The sequence below is a fragment of the Miscanthus floridulus genome, chromosome 11 (genome assembly GCF_019320115.1).
Source record: "Miscanthus floridulus cultivar M001 chromosome 11, ASM1932011v1, whole genome shotgun sequence".
NCBI classification, from domain to species: Eukaryota; Viridiplantae; Streptophyta; class Magnoliopsida; order Poales; family Poaceae; genus Miscanthus; species Miscanthus floridulus.
This window is the reverse complement of record NC_089590.1, coordinates 8,711,106-8,728,284: the sequence shown is the minus strand read 5'-3', so window position 1 is coordinate 8,728,284 and position 17,179 is coordinate 8,711,106. Positions and strand designations below refer to the sequence as shown.

The window sequence follows — 17,179 nt, the reverse complement described above, 5'->3', positions numbered from 1 at the left end:
ATGAGAGCGAGGTGGGGCGGGGCACCCTAGACCATCTCCCTGACGTCAGGGGGATGACGCTCGGGGCATCGGTGAGCAGCCCGGCGTTTTTGGGAGGAGGAGGAGAGGATGCCTTGGGTTCAGTGATTGCCCGCCCTGAGGCCGAGGCTTACACGCTCGAGGCACATGTGTTAGGGAAGCGCGCTGTCAGCCCAGTGGGCTCGACGGCAGAGGTGGAGCAGGTGGCGGCGGGGGCAATGCAGCTACCCCCATAGAGGGTCAAGGGGGCGCCAGAGTTCGGCGAGGGCCGGCCAGCACCGGTGGACATGGAGGCCGTGCCACCGCTGCCGCCACCACCATTACAGAGGAGGGACGCAGTGCCGAAGCGGTTGTGTCCCCGTTTGAGGTGAGTGTTTTTTTGGCAGAGTTGGTAGCATCTCCCATTCGTTCCTTGGTCGTATGCTGACCTTGTTGGTGTTTTGCCTTCAGCCGGAAGCATCAGGTGGAAGTGCCTGCCCTGGCGCCATGTAAGGCGCTCAAGGTGAGCACCAGCTCTACCGCCCAATGGGTGGTGGAGGCACAAGCCGCCATACAACATGGCGCGGCATTGGCGAGGGCCGACCTGAAGGAGCTAGTCGCCCAGGGAGAGGCTACCGAGGTGGCCATGAAGCAGGCGGAGGAGGAGGAGCCTACGCCCCGTGAGGCTAAGGCCCACGAGTCAGATGGGGCCGAGGCGCCCTTAGTCATCAAGGCCACCGAGGTCGAGGCTGAGGCCCACCAGACTTCCGAGGCCAAGGCGACAGAGGCCGGGGCGCCCAAGACCACCGAGGCTGAGGTGGCGGAGGCCGAAGCCCCCGGGACCACTGAGGCTAGGGTGGCGGAGGCCGGCATGAGCATGGCGAAGCCGGTGGCCCCGGAAGCGGAGATGGAGGCAGGGCAAGCTTCAATACCGCCCCTAGTCCAAGGCCCGCCGCCGTCGCAAGAGAGCACCCAGGAAGTGGAGGTCCATTCGATCTCCTCCGACGATACTTCCCAGGGGAAGGAGGTGGCGGATGCCAAGGTGGCCAGCACTGTGGAGCAGCCAGCTTCGACCTCTAGCGAGGGAAGCTCGGCCCTCGTGCGGGTATAGCCTGAGCCCCATGGGTGGGATCAACCATGTTTCTTGTGGCGGAGCTAGGATGACCCTGAGGGGGAGCCTCTGTTCGCCCTTGAGGACATGGCCGAGGGGGGCACTGGAGCTCTTTCGAGCAATACCATCGTCTGGTGGAGCAGTCACTACGGACAGCGCTGTCCGTCATTGCTGACGATCTGCCTAGCGTTGCCTAGGTACGCGTCTTCTTTTCTCGTGCGGTGTTGTCTTTTTTTTGAGTTTTCTTGCAGTGCATGACGCTTGTTCTGCCTATCCAGGAGCTCGAGGCCCGGTCCCTCAGGAAGTCATTGTTCTTCCAGCAGGAGAGGGACATCTAGGACCAGCTCCGGCAGCAGAAGGACCTTCTCGCCAATGCCAACGAGCTTCTGTCGGCATGGAGGTGGAGGACCTCCGCCTTCGCTATGCTAATATGAAGGCCAAGGCAGCCACGACTTGGGTGCAGGTCGCCCCTTTAGTGTCGTGAATCAAGGAGCTAGAGGAGGAGCTAACTCGGGTGGCCGGTGAGCAGGACACCATTAGGTCCTAGGCTGAAGAAGCAACGGCCTCTGCCAAGGCCATCGCTGGGTAGCTAGGGGTAGAGCAAGGTGCACACCTGCTGACGAAAGGCACCCTGGCAGAGGCCCTCAAGGTGGCCGAGGCCTCCCAAACCGAGGCTTTGGTCTAGAAGGTAAAGGCCGAGGGTGAGTCCTGTTCCCCTTGTTTTATTTGTTTTTCTTGTCTTTGACCCCTAACTCCCTAGTGTGATGTAGAGCTAGAGAGGAAGGCTTCTAGGGCGGCTGAAGCCTCTTAGGTCGAGGTGCAGTGCTAGAAAGAGAAAGCCGAGGCCTCTCAGGTCAAGGTCCAGCACTAGAAAGAGAAAGCCGAGGGTGAGTCCCGTAGGCCTTCGCCCCTGTTTGGCTTATTCTCTTTTGCGCTTAACCCCATCCTGCTTGTTTTGGCACAGGGTTGGAGAAGGAGGTCTCCCGGGCAGCTGAGGCCTCTGTCACAGTGCAGGCGGTGCTCAAGGCCGAGATCGAGGAGCATAACGTGCTGCAGAGTGCCGCCCGTACCATCTACAAGGCCCTAGAGGTTGAGGGGGTTGAGTCGGGCAGCTCCCTTAGGAGCTGCTTGATCGCGTTGAGCGGCCAAGCGTGCGAGCGACTCTAGGGGCGTTGCACACGGGCGTCAAGCATGCCCTATCCATCGTCTCCTTGCACTATGCTGGCATCGACCTCGAGGCCATCAGTGACGGCTACGTCTTGGCTGAGGATGGCGAGGAGGCCAATGAGGAGGTCACAAAGTTGATGGAGGTGGCTAAGGGCCCTGGCATGGCATTGGCCAAGCTATTCGAAGAGGAAGTGGTTCCTCCCATGCCGTCTGTCGATGCTGGCGACCCTGAGCCTTGACCTAGGCCAAAGAGGCCATGTAAACAGATTAGGATTATCATGCCGTGATGCTTGTGGCCGTCGAGGCCTTTTTTTAAAAGTACTTATAAGTCTACGCCTTTTAATCATTTTTATGGTATTTTCAAGCCTCTGCCCTCTGTCTCGTTCCTGAACATATCACTTGCAAAAAACTTCCTCGGAACCTAAGCTGCCCCTCGGGGAAAAAGGTGGTGAGGGAGTGCCATAGCCTGGAGGCATAGGCCATCTCGTGGCTTGATCGGCCTTTTGGCCCTGAGACAGACTTTCGGTCCTTAGGTTTTTTACAATCGATTTGTCAGAACATGATAGAGAGTTTGGAGTAGAAATTTATTTGAAAAAACGATTAAAAATGGTGCCTGGGACTTAGGGGGGTTCCCCCCTTCTAGCCCCCGAGGGAGGCTCGGTTCTATAGAGGCAGAGCTGAGTCTTGTTTGAGCCCCACGGTGGGCACCTCTGCAGAGGTAGAGCCGAGTCTCCCTTGTAGCATTGTCGTAACGCTGATCCCCCATTGATAGGTTCGGGGGGGTTTCTCGAAAAATTAGAATAACTAAAGAACGCTTCTTTATTGTATTCCGAGAAACAATGTATACAATGCTTGGAAATTTAAGGGTAGAAGCGATGTAGCTGTTCTATGTTCCAAGCGTTGGTGAGGATTTTGCCCTTCTCATTGGCTAGCTTGTAAGTTCCAGGCTTTAGCACTTGGGCGATGATGTACGGTCCTTCCCATGGCGGGGTCAACTTGTGGCAGCCCTTGTTGCTCTGCCTTAGTCTCAGCACTAGGTCACCCACCTTTAGGTCTTGGCCTTGAATGCACTAGGCTTGATAGCATCGTAGGGCTTGCTGGTACTTGGCCAAGTGTAGCAGCACAATGTCTCTGGCTTCCTCCTGTTGGCCGAGGGCGTCTTCGTGGGTAGTGTGGTTGCTTTGCTCGTTGTAGGCTTATAGCCTTGGGGAACTGTACTCCAAGTCAGTGGGGAGGATGGCCTCGGCTCCATAGACCAGGAAGAACGGTGTGAACCCCATGGCTCGGCTCGGGGTGTTCCTCAGGCTATAGATGACTGATGGGAGTTTGGCAAGCCATTTCTTGCCAAATTTCTTCAATCGGCTATATATTCTCAGCTTGAGGCCTTGTAGGATCATGCCGTTGGCACGCTCTACTTGGCTGTTTGTCCTAGGTTGTCCTATGGCCGACCAGGCCACATGGATGTGGTGGTCATCATAGAACGTCAGGAACTTGTGGCCGGTGAACTATGTCCCATTGTCAGTGATGATGGTGTTAGGAACCCCAAACCTGTGGATGATATCAGTGAAGAACAGCACCACTTGTTTGGATTTGATTCGATTGATTGGACAAGCCTTGATCCACTTGGAGAACTTATTGATCACTACCAGCAGATGGGTGTAGCCCCCAGGGGCTTTCTGTAGAGGCCCAACCATGTTGAGCCCCCACACGGCGAATGGCCATGTGATGGGGATGGTTTGGAGGGCTTGGGCTGGGAGATGCGTCTACCGCATGTACTACTGGCACCCCTCGCAGGAGCATACCAGCTTTGTAGCGTCAGCAACCGCCATAGGCCTGTAGAACCCTTGGCAGAAGGTGTTTCCGACAAGCGTTCGAGGCGCTGCATGGTGCCCGCAGGCTCCTACGTGCAAGTCCCAAAGTAGGGCTTGGCCTACCTTGGTGGTGATGCATCGTTGGAGGACGCTAGATGGGCTTCACCTGTACAACTCACCATCACTAAGGACATAAGTTTTGGCTTGTCGTGCAAGCCGTCAAGCTTTGGTCCTGTCTGCAGGAAGCTCTCCTCGAACGAGGCAATCAAGGAATGGGACTCGCTAGTCCATGCCCTGGTTGGCCTTGGGAGGCTCCGCGTTGACTTCCATGACCTTGGGCTCGGCCAAGGGGGTCTCGGTGATAGAGGGGGCCTCAGGCCCTACGGTGGGCTCGACTGGTGGGCCCTCTTCTGCCGCCGAGGCATAGTCGATGGAAGGCTTGTGGAGGTCTCTGGCGAAGACATTTGGGGGGACCGTGGCCCATGCCGATGCCATCTTTGCCAGTTCATCCGCGGCCTCATTAAATTTTTGCGCGATGTGGTTAAGTTTCAGACCATCAAACTTGTCATCAAGGCGATGTACTAGCTTGTAGTACGCCTGCATTTTGGGGTCATGGCAGTTCGACTCCTTCATCACTTGATCGACAATGAGCTGTGAGTCGCCCCATATGTCGAGACGCCGTACTCCAAGTTCGATGGTGATCTGCAAGCCATTGACGAGGGCTTCGTACTCGGCTGCATTGTTGGAGGTGGTGAAGTGGAGCTGAATCATGTAGCGCATGTGTACTCTAAGGGGTGAAATGAAGAGTAGACCCACACCTACCCCAGTCTTCATCAGGGACCCATCGAAGTACATGGTCCAGCATTCTGCCTTGACTTGAGCGGGTGGCAGTTGGGTGTCGGTCCACTCAGCCACAAAATCGGCCAAGACCTAGGATTTAATTGCTTTCCGAGGTGTGAAAGACAGGGCTTCCCCCATGAGTTCGATGGCCCACTTGGCTATCCTACCCAAGGCCTCCTGGTTATGGATTATCTCTCCCAGAGGGAAAGACGACACCACGGTCACTGGGTGGGACTCAAAGTAGTGACGTAGCTTGCATCGAGCTAAGACTATGGTGTAGATTAGCTTCTGGATGTGGGGGTAGCATGTCTTAGTCTCGAAGAGCACCTCACTAACGAAGTAAATAGGTCATTGGATGAGTAGAGTGTGCCCGTCTTCCTGCCTCTCGACCACCATGGCCGCGCTGACCACCTGGGTCATTACAGCGATGTAGAGTAAGAAGGCCTCGCCCTTGGCCAGCGGTACCAGGATGGGAGGATTGGTGAGCAGTGCCTTGAGCTTGGCGAGGGATTCTTCGGACTCGGGGGTCCATGAAAAGCGTTTGGATTTTCTCAAGAGGCGGTACAGAGGCAAGCCTTTTTTGCCAAGGTGCGAGATGAAACGGCTCAGGGCCACAAGGCATCCCATAACCCTCTATACTCCCTTGAGGTCTTAGATTGGTCCCATATTGGTCACGACTAAGACCTTCTCCGGGTTGGCCTCGATGCCGCGCTCTGAGACTATGAATCCCAAGAGCATGCCTCGAGGGACCCCGAAAACACACTTCTCGGGGTTGAGCTTGATGCCCTTTTCTCTGATGCATCTGAAGGCTATTTCATGTCGCCGACGTGATCACTAGCCTTCCTGGACTTGACCATGATGTCGTCCACATAGGCCTCAATGGTTCACCCAATGTGCTCGCCAAAGACATGGGTCATGCACTGCTGGTACGTGGCCCCTACGTTTCTAAGGCTGAACGGCATAGTCAGATAGCAGTACATGCCAAATGGTGTGATGAAAGAAGTCGCGAGCTGGTCAGACTCTTTCATCTTGATTTGATGGTAACTGGAATACGCATCAAGGAAAGATAGGGTTTCACAACCCACAGTGGAGTCAATGATTTGATCGATTCGAGGTAATGGGAATGGGAGTTTTGGACATGCTTTATTCAAACCAGTGTAGTCTACACACATTCTCCACTTCCCATTTTTCTTCTTAACTAATACAGGATTAGCTAACCACTCTGGATGGGATACTTCCTTGATGAATCCAGCCGCCAAAAGCTTCTACACCTCCTCGTCGAGGTTGATGATGAGGGTCTTGGCCTCTACGAGAACCTTGGCATACTCGATGCATTCGACATCGCAGTCGTATGCATCCTCATACGTGGACTTGATAGAGATGACACCGTTGGGACCTGGCATCTTGAGCTTGAGGTATGTGTAGTTGGGGACCACCATGAACTTGGCGTAGCACAGCCGCCCCAGGATGGCATGGTAGGTTCCTTTGAACCCACCACCTCGAAGGTGAGGACCTCCTTGTGGTAGTTGGAGGGAGTGCCAAAGCAGACGGGTAGGTCGATGCACCCGAGGGGTCACGTGTGTTTCCCCGGCACGATGCCATGGAAAGGCATGGTGTCACCCCGGAGCTATGATTGGTCGAGCTCCAGGAGCTCTAGGGTGTTGGCGTAGAGGACGTTGAGGTCGTTGCCTCCGTCCATCAACACCTTGGTGAGCCGGGTGTTGCCGATGATCGGGTCAACAACAAGTGGGTACTGCCCTAGGTTTGGGACATAATCAGGGTGGTCATCCCGATCAAAGGTGATCACCTCCTAAGACCAGTCGAGGTATCGGGGAGTGGCCACCTTCACCGAGAAGACCTCCCAATGCTCCCTCTTTCGCTGGCGTGCCGTGAGGCACGCCGAAGGCCCGCCAAAGACCATGAAGGCGTTGTGCACCTCGGGGAACCCATCATCCTTGTCATTGTCCCTATCGCCAGTGTCCCTCATCTTGGCATCATTGCTGGGGAGCTCGAGCTTGGCGTAGTAACACCGAAGCATGGTGCACTCTTTGAGGGTGTGCTTCACCGAGGCCTGGTGGTAAGGGCCAGGTTTCTTAAGCATATCGTCGAAGAGCCTAGGGCCTCGGGGATTCTTGCGATCTACGGCCATGACTAGACCGGCCTCAAGGACCTCCTGCTTCCCTTGGTGACCCTTTTTCTTTTTCTTGGGGAGGGGGAGCCGAGGCCCTAGGGGCCTCGTCCCTCTGCTTCCCCCTAGCGTCGTTGTTGGGGAAGATGGCCCCGACGGCCTCTTCGTCCGAGGCAAAGTTGGTGGCAATGTCGAGGAGCGCGGCCGCCGAGGTTGGCATGTTCTGGCCTAACTCTCGGACTAGGTATTGGTAGGTGGTGCTAGAGAGGAAAGCCTAGACAATTTCCAAGTCATCGACGCTAGGAAACTCGATGCACTGCTTGGAGAAGCGTCAGATGAACTCTCAAAGAGACTCGTCCGGCCCCTGGCGACAACCCTTGAGGTCCTAGGAGTTCCCAGGGCACACATATGTGCCCTAAAAATTCCTGACAAAGACCCTTACCAAGTCACGCCAGTTGTGGATCTACGAGGGAGGGAGGTGTTCGAGCCAGGCTCACGTCGAGTCTGACAGGAACAACGGGAGGTTGTGGATGATGAGCAGGTCATCATCCGCGCTACCTAGCTGACAAGCTAGGCAGTAATTGGCCAGCTAAAGTTCGGGATTGGTCTCACCGCTATACTTCGTGAGGTTGGCCAGTTGTTGAAACCAGGCCAGGAAATGAGCAGCGCGGATAGCTCTGCTAAAGACTCGAGGGCCAGGCGGCTCAGGAGAAGGACTACGGTCCTCCCCACTATCGTAGCAGCAACCTCGGTGCAAATGGTAGCCTCAGGCGGGCCCCTCGTTGTCATGGCGCCATCGCCTACTGACCACATTGTGGTCGCCTTGTGCCTCGCGACGGTCACCGAGGTGGTCGTGCACCGAGGGGACCCTGTTGGCCATCGGTGCCTAAGTAGGCTTGGGATGAACCGAGGCCTCCCTATCATGCCGAGGTGGTGCCATGGAAAGTTCTGAGGTGCCTCCGCGCTGTCGAGAGCTAGAACTTTTGGCCTGCTGCACCACGGCAGTCTCAAGGAGGTCTCAGAGCTCGCCATGAGCCCATCGCCCCTCCATGGTAGAGGGCTCGGGCATCGTTCGGAGCAGCATTACTGCCGCCGCAACGTTCTAGCTAGCGCGATTGAAGATAGGGGGTTGCTTGCCCCCTTCGTCATTGTTGATGCGGTGGTTGACGTCGCGAGCCCTCTACTGGGCTGCTCTGCCATCACCACAACCCCGCTGCTCTTGCTCAAGAGTGTCTCAGAGCTGCTGCAGCAGGAATTGGTCTTGTTCAACCTTGGCCTGAAGCTCACGGAGCCGCTCCAAGTCAAGGTGTCGAAGCTCCTCAGGGTTCTCGTTCCGCGCTGCTGGTGGCTCGATGCGTGGAGGTGTGGCATCGCCTACCCCTTGGTGGAGCAAGGAACGATTTCCTACCCCCTTGTCCTCATCGCTTTCTCTTGGCATCCTGAGCCTAATGTGGAAACACTCATGAGTGGGGTTGTAAGTGTCTTCATTGTCGGAGTCAGAGTAACAGAAGCAGTAGTCGCTCGCGGCCAAGAAGCGGCACATAGCTTCAGGGTCATGAAGCCTAGAAAAGTCTGCTCCAGCCCACGCCTCGTCCTCCTCTGTGGAGTCAGCGTGGGTGTGGGTCAAAGTTGTAGCATCGAGGTCGAGAGTGAAGCGTTTGTGGCATCTTGAGGACTCTGCATGAGTGGAAGCATAGGCAGAAGCATAGGCGACGGCGGCATTAGTCAACCTGAAGGGGTACGGGGATGGCGCCATTGTCGGGCCTTGCTCCGCTAGAGTCAACTCCTTAGGAGGTGGCGGGGCAGAGCTTGATGATGGGGCATCGCTGCACACCACCGGCGTCTTTCCCTTGCCTAGGCTTAAGCTGGATAGGTCCCCAACCAGGGACTCTATACCAATAGCTGGGCATGGGGTACTGGTGGAGCACGATGCGTCGCCCTGAGCTTGCGCGGTGTCGGGGTGGTCCCGCTCGCACTGTGCCTAGCGAGCGTGATGAGAGCGGCAGTCCGGGCGCCGCCTACGCCTGGCTACCAGTGCATGGTATCATCCTTGGTCGGTGGGGCTTTGGGTGTGAGGAGTACCATATCGTAATCACATCCTAGAGACATGAACTCTAGGCTCCCGAACCAGATCACTGTGCCGAGAAGCAGTGGTCATACGGGGTCTACCATCCAGAACATGTTGGGATGATGAAGCTGACATGCAGTAGAGCCCCTACCTAGCGCGCCAACTGTCAGTGTTTTGGACCGGCAGGCCCTCAACCAACTAGTGAAAATGTATTGCGTGCCCCTAGTCCCGGATAGTGATGCAAAGAGACACAAGGTTTATACTGGTCCAGGCGATAGATGCCCTACGTCCAGTCTAGGAGATCGATCTTGTATTCCTTGCACTGAGGTGCCTATAGTAGGGGGTTACAAGCAGGGCAAGAGAGGGAGCTAGTCCCAGGTCTCTACGTGGAGCGGTGTGGGTTGCTTGAGACGTTGATCTCAGGCAGCGGAGAAGCGTGCGGATCACAGAGTGTTGAGCATGTGCTCGTCTGAGCGTCTATGCGTGAGTTCGTGAACCCGTGAGCTCGCGTGCTCGTCTGTCTACCTCTATGTGTCTCGTGAGTGTTTGTCTGTGTTTTTCCCCATCTGTCTATGCGTGTATGCCTCTCTAGAAATGGCCCCGGTCTCTCCCTTTTATAGTTGAAGGGGGGACAGGGGTGATACATGTGTTTGCTACACGGCGTCCTATGAGCGAAGGTGGCATTTTTGAGCCCTGTAGCTTGTCACTATGGCAGCATGGTTGACGGAGCTGTCTTTGTCCTTGGTGCACTAGAGCAACGCACTGGTCACGCCCGATCCTTTGTGACATGGGAGCTCCAGTGATAGCTTGACGCAGGACATGGCGGACGATGTGCCGGTCGCTATGTGTCGATAGCATAAAGAGCTGAGGCTCAGTTGGTGCCGAGGCCAAGCCATCGTGGGGGGCTTGGCGGGCACGAATCCCAAGGCTTTCGAGACCCGGAAACGGATTGCCGAGGCTTGGAGGGAGCAGTTGGTCCTATACACTGATTCTGAGGCTATAGTGACCCGGACTTGACTCCCCATGCTGCGTTGTTCTTGGAGCAGGGGTTAGGTAGCATAGTGCAGTGCGAGCATCAGTCATGGGCATAGTACCAAGCACAGCGGCCGATAACCCCTACCCCGTCCCATCTCGGACGGCATGGTGTTGATGCGACTCCCATTTCGTTAGTCACTCTACTGTGTCGAGCCATCGTCCGGCTGACATCACGGGAGCGGTTGGTCGCATTAGTTGGACGTGACATTCTGTCAGGGAAGTCGGTCGAGGCAGAGGCAATGGGGTTGTTGCCGAGCTGGCCTCAAGCGAGGCAGGGAATTGGCACCTTGTCTGAGGCTTTACGTGCGGGGCCTCGAGCGAGACGGAGAATCGGTTCCCCATCCGAGGCCTTACGTGCGAGGCCTGGAGCGTGACGGAGAATCGGTAGCCTTGGACAAGGCAGGGGTTGGCCAGTAGTTGTCTCTTGGCTTTGATTTTGATAGGGTCTAAGTGATTTTTTTGGTTTTCACTTAGGGGACCCGTTTTTATGGTACCCGACACCATCTATATTGATCCATGGAAAAGTTTCATGAAGTTTGGAATCAAGAAGTCACATGAAATGATAAGTTATGTCCTTGCTTGAATTGTTTTATAAAGTGAATGGAATTCTTGATCATCAACCAAATCTTGATACCTTGCCCAAATGACTCTAATTGAACTCTACAACAAAAGTTATGAAGGGTTCGTGTTGAGCAAAGGTGGAGAAAATATCCAAAAATAATGGAAACCCTAGATTCTATAGCAAGAAGGGCTTTGCGTTGACCGAGAAATAAAGTTGACTTCTAGACCAGATATGTGGTTTGACCAAAAATGAAAGTTGAATAAAAGTTTAATTATAACAAACTTTGTTAAAATACCAAATCATGATTCGGTTTCAAAATGGATCAAAACAAGGCTCAAAGTCTAATAGAAAAGCTGAAATCAACCCGATAGTGTTTGCAGTTCGGAATTCACCAACATCGACATTGACATCCCACGTTCTCCAAATTTTGCTAAGCAACTTGAGTTGGTCCAAAAATAAAAGTTGAAGGTTATATTATGGAGAAGAGCATATAAAAAGTTGGACTAAGTTTGACTCTGTTTTGGTCCTCATTTTTGCGTTTACTTAACCGCTATCAAGGCACTAACACTGTCATTTTGGGGCTTAATTAGCCACTAACCTGTAGCCCTAATGGCCAATTACCCTTAACGAATGTTGGAGAGGACTTAGAGAGCAGCCACTTTTCTTAAGGCACCTAGAACCAAATATGCCCCAAAGATGCCCAAAACTTAGTTCTAATGTGGCCACATCGTCGCCTGCCAGGTGCTCTAGGAAATTCCCCAAAGGGGGAGCACGTGGCAGCCATGTAGAGCTCGCGCCCCACCATGGCCATGTGCCGCTGCCGTGTGCCCTGCCTCCTATCATGCTCTTGCTCCTCCAACCGAGCGCCAGAGCTCCCGTGTCCCTCACTCGCTCACTGCCCTGTCTCTCGGTCCGCTCCCTCGCCCTCCTCCGCTCTGCCGTCGTGGGTATGGCCATGGCCACCAAGCTTTGCTCCATGGACTCCCTGTTCCCCCCTGCTCCCTCTCCATGCCATTGGTCCAAGCACCGCTGCTACTATGGCTGGCCGAGCTAGGCCCCAACGCGGCCACAGCTCTCCTTCGTAGCCAACCGACCAGGCCCCGGCAAGCAGCGCCGTCGCCGTCCGCCGGTGGTGCTCCCATGGCCGCCATGCGCTCGCTCTCTCCCTTTTGCCTCTACACAAGCTGTGCACTGCGTGTGCACGTGCAGGCCTGGGCTAGCATCTATGCTGCCGCTTGCCGCCGACGCCCCTCCCCTACTGGTCGAGTCGGCCGCCGGCCGGCCACCGAGCTGTGCTCTGCGACCTTACTGTGAGATAGAGAAGACGAAGGACCACGCATGGGAATAAGATGTTTTACAGGGGATTAAGTGAAGGACATGTGACTCATTTGAATAGTGCTAAAAAGGACCGGTCCGCAAGCGTTTAATTTGTGTTTTCCTCAGGGACCCCGATGCAAGAGTTACATTGCTTTTCTTTGATTTTGGCAGATTTGGATGATCAAGTTTGAAAATTCATAATAATTAGTAGAAATTCGTAAAATAGCAAATGAGGACTTTTTGGAATCCTTGTGAAATTGTCTATGCAGTAGATCTATAATATGTCATGTTTTAGTTTAAAGTTTTAGCTGCAAAAATAGATTTGTGCAGTAAGGTTGTAATGCTAGTTGAATTTGTTATTTTCCATAACTACATATCTAGAGTTCCAAATGAAGTGAAATTTTTGTGGCATGCTACTCATGTGATAGTTGACGTGTGGTAAAAATTTCATGAGTATTGGATGAAGTATGAGTGAGTTATTGGTTTATCTCGCTCTCACATGATTTCTTGCAATAGCAAATTGTCTTTTTCGTAGAGGCAGCTATACTTATGCAAATAGTATGAAATTTGTACAGTAGACTATTGAGAGGATATGTGAGCTACTGTAATTTTTGTAGAATTTATTGTGCATTTTTTGTATATGTTCATAAATACACCTTGATGTCTAAATAAATTAAGAAATGCTTTAAGAAAATTTATTTAGATGTGAGCACCATGCTTTCTGGTGTTCTTTAGTCATGTGTGAAATATTGGTAAAGTTGGTTTTTCCCAATTATGTGTTTGCAACATAAGTTAATAATTATTTTCTTGCCGATGTGGTTTATGGACAGATCTGGGAACTTAGCAAAGTTCTTCATGATAATGTACTTTGTTGTGAAACTTGTTTATACAAAAGTTGTAGATAATTCATGTATCTAGCTTCTATTAAAATTTGGTGTCATTTGGTCAAGTAGTTTAAGAGTTATAGCTGTTTAAAGTTGGGTTTCAGAAATGGCTGCTCTCTGTCAATTGTGGACCAGTTTCTGTAAATGGGTATAATTGACTTAGTTAACTTGAGAATCATGCCAAGATGATTAAAGATGAATTGTATAAAATTTCATAAGCTATCCAGAATGTCTTGTTGCATGGATATTGGATTTGTATAACTCTAGTTATGATCCAAGCATGAAGTTGTTGTTTCCAATCCAGAAATAGACATATGCTAGTTGTGGTTGTTTACTCCATGTGTTGCTAAGTGTGGCTTATGCCCTTGTTGATGGTCAAGTTATGATACTTGTGACCTTGTTAAACTTGTGTCATGCTTGATGTGCTTGCTCTCTATAGTTAGTTGTGGGATGTTAGTTAAATAGCTATTGGTGTCTATGTCTTGCATAATCTTGTGTTTGTCTTGAATGTTTATGTGATGCATCTTGTATTACCATTCTTCATATTCATGCACTTGCATCTTGCATCTCATCTAGGTACGCTAGATGAACCACGTGAAGGACATGATGTGGAGCCAAACTCGAAGATTGGGTTTGGTGGATCTATCTCAAAGATGGAAGGACTAAGCAAGTGCTAGGACCGGAGATGTCACCAAGACGATGCAAGCTAACTGAACTAACTTGTGTCAGATCCCAGGCAAGCCCTGGAGCATTCTAAGCCTCTCATGTTTTTACAAATATCTTGAGTATCTTTTATTGTTAATGATGCATTAAGTATAGGAATTGGTTGGAACCAATTGTTGCATTATATCCTTACCTTGACCAGATAAAATCCTGTGAATCCAAATTAAGTGTAGGATTGAATGATGCTTAGCTATGCTTAGACCGGTAGAAGTCGGGTGATTTCCTGTCACCTGCGAGATGTAGGATGAGCTCTGGTCATGGTTGGCTATATTTGCTATCATGAAAAAGAACCATGTGTTAATAATGAAAAGAGACCGGACGGGATGACGGTAGTGCAGCAACAAGGCATGGAGGTCTTGGGTGTGAATTTATCCCCATCTGTGCCATTTAAGGACCAATGCGCTGTATGTCCTCATGTCATGTTGAACGCATGCCTATCACTTAGTTGGCCTAATAACTCGTTCTGACCACGAAGTCGAGTAGCTCAACTCAGGTCGGAAGACCGAGAAGTGAAACTGCGCACCCTGGCGGTAGTAAGGATGTGTGGGGAGCCCTTGGTGTAAGTCCAAGGTGAGATTGACCACCTGGCAGAGTGGACTCCCTGAGGGTGCGGGGCTGCTCGGAGCCGCGATTCCTGAGTTGTACCAAAGGTGACCTGATGCAACTTCGACGGGGGGGAAGCAGGATTTGTGTTAGGAATACCCCTCCAGCTAGATAGGAATCAATTCGAATCGCCGTCTCTCCCAGATAGTGAGAACTTGACTGAGCAGCGGCAACGTAGATTCACTAAATTTAAAGATATGGTTAAATGATGATGATGATGATGATAATGACAATGAGCCATGAAATACCTAATATGGTTATTATTGTTTGCAACTTAATCAAGTGATTGATTAGTACATGTGCTAATATAGATGGTAGGTAATGGCTAAAAGTCACTGCTAGTATAGGTGAATAATGCCAATGGTTACTCAAGCTTTTATGCAAAAAGGGTTGTCCAGCCAGATCCACTAAATTAAGCTATGCATGATCCTTGGTGTCATTTGTTTTGGTTCCCGATGGGTAAGTCTGGCTTAGTACATTCGAGTAGTCAGGGTTTATCCCACCATGTTGCAGGTAAAGTTCTCTGCCTGTTGAAGATGGTGCCTAACCGCCGGTGGGCTCGGTGATTATATATTTACTTCTCATCTATATGCTTTTGTCTAGGGATGTCACTTATGCTAGCAATGTATTTGGAACTTATATCAATGTAATTTGAAAGCTATGTTGTTTTCACTAAGCGGTTTTGAAACCCAAACTTGTATTATTATTTGTGAACCCATTTGTAATATTATTTCCGCTGCAACACTGTGTATGTGATGTGTATTTGCTTAATCACATAATCTTGGTTGTGATGTTGATTTATCGAGGTCTTTCGGGACCCTTGGCGGACTATCGGGTTTATATGAGTGAAAGTATGTGTGTGTCAACGTGTTAGCGGGGACACCCGTACTTGATCTTGTATAAATTGGGCGGTTCTGTTACAACTGGCATCAGAGCAAGATTAAGCATAATACTGTCATGTACGTCATTTGAAAAACAAAGTTTTGGTTTTAAAAATCTTATTTTGACTAAAACTTTAGCTACAGGCAGATTGGTCAAAACTTATTTGCAAAACTATGCTAGCGACATCCTCCTTTATGCCCAGTTAAGGACTATTAGGTGGCTATCTAAGTACTAACATGGGGGTTTTTACTTTCATCATCCATACGGCGTGCTATTATATGGATGCCATTCGTTTGAATGGTAATGTATGGATCAATTGCCTCTACGCCCAGGTAAGTGTGAGTTGTGAGAGCATGACCGTCCAACTGTCGGTCTAGGGAAGAGTTAGCTATGGTTACTGAAATATTTACATGTTACGCCCATGTATATATGAAGGTACTTAATTGTGGGTATATCTATTGGGTAGCTATGGATACCGAAGTATATACATCTAGGGATGTATATATGGAGAGTGTCTTAGTTTACTGCTTTCATTGTGTGCTTATTTATCTCTTGTGGGAATGGGCTGCAATGAATTTGCCTACAGGTACGCTAACCATGAATGCATAGATTGAATGTAGCTGACGACTAGATATATATTGAGAGAGTACGTGTTATGCCACCGACATAGAACATGATTGCCACCTTAGGTTGACAATTTCGTGAGGACGAATAGGACGAGCATGCATCATGATTGTGCTTGTGCATAAATATGCTTCCCTCCCTTTGTTCTAGTACTAAGTAACTTGTGATCGATGTGTTGCACTATCTTCCTTGTGTGGAGTTAAACAAGAATGCCTTGTTCCATGTTGCTTGAATAGGAAGTGCTTGAGAAAAGTGTGTGCTTAGCCTTGCTAGAAATAATTGTGGTTACATGCTTAAACCTATAAATGTCCTCTAGTTTAGCTAAGTGGTGGGTATGTTGCTCTTACAAGCTTTTGCAAATGCTTTAGGCCTCACTTAAGTACTTGTGATTCTTATGACTAAAATTAATTTATTGTTGGTCTAAGGTAACAATGTTTAGAGCTGCTAGAATAACATGTTTGTGTGCTCTCTTGTTAAGTAGAACAAATGCAAGTTTTGTTTTGCTTGTGGGACGTTGGCTGCTAGAACAATTTCTATAGTAGTGATGTTTTCGTGGTCATAACGGTGTTTTCTATAGTTATGGAGAATACCAAAGTCATAGCTAACTTTCGTATCTTGCTTGTCCTAAAATTTCATGACCCCAGGCCTTATGGTTTAGGAGTTATGAATTTTAGAAGTTTGTTGTCAAGTTTTGCTTATGTTCTGAACAGATCTGAATATTTGGTTTGTTTTACCTGCGTGCATATAGAACTATTTCTTGGAAATAGTAGAAGAAGTATAGTAATTTTTCTAAGCTTTCCAAAATTGTCTAATAGCACTGCTTTTGGTGATCTAAATCTCCAGTTATGAGCTTGCAAATGGAATGACAGAATCTGTCCAAATCTAGGCAGATATGTCTTCTTTGTCTTGTTTGATCTTGTATAAATTGGGCGGTTCTGTTACACTTTGAAATTAGGTTATATCTTGTAAAATGCATAACTTGAGCTAAGAATATGATAAAATTGTGATTCCAATTATGTTGGTCTTGTATTGACATGCTCTAGCTACAAAAAATACTAAACCTATAGTAGGCATAATTGAAATATGGTCTTCATATTTAATTCTAATTAATTGCTAGTTTCTAGTGAAATTAAATGGGGTAAAAATACGTAACACATGATCATGCAAATTTTTATATAGTATTTTTGTGCTAGGAGGAAAGTAAGAAAAATATTAAATCTATTGCTTAACACTTTTTACTATGCTACACTATTTTTGCTAAACTAAGCATATGTAGCTTGTCATTTTTGTAGAGATGGCTAAACTATTTTTGCTAAACTAAGCATATGCTCTTAGAATTTATTCAGCACTGGAAATATTTATCCTTTAAATCACCTTATTATATAAGGAAATTGATAAATAAATATAAATAAATTAGTTAGGCATAA

The 17,179-nt window shown here is 49.8% G+C and overlaps 1 protein-coding gene across 1 annotated transcript; it reads left to right on the top strand.

Annotated features, from left to right (window-relative positions):
• The first annotated feature begins 305 nt into the window (after positions 1-305).
• Positions 306-1,108, top strand: LOC136491616 (uncharacterized). Its single transcript, XM_066487906.1, has 2 exons — positions 306-385; positions 469-1,108. Exons 1-2 carry the CDS (start codon positions 306-308, stop codon positions 1,106-1,108), a joined length of 720 nt encoding a protein of 239 aa, XP_066344003.1.
• Positions 1,109-17,179: the final 16,071 nt, after the last annotated feature.

Excerpts from the sequence above, each read along its gene's own strand:
- LOC136491616 (XM_066487906.1), top strand. The coding sequence starts at position 306 with ATGGAGGCCGTGCCACCGCTGCCGCCACCACCATTACAGAGGAGGGAC. Across the intron at positions 386-468 it reads CGGTTGTGTCCCCGTTTGAG|CCGGAAGCATCAGGTGGAAG; the intron begins GTGAGTGTTTTT and ends TTTTGCCTTCAG.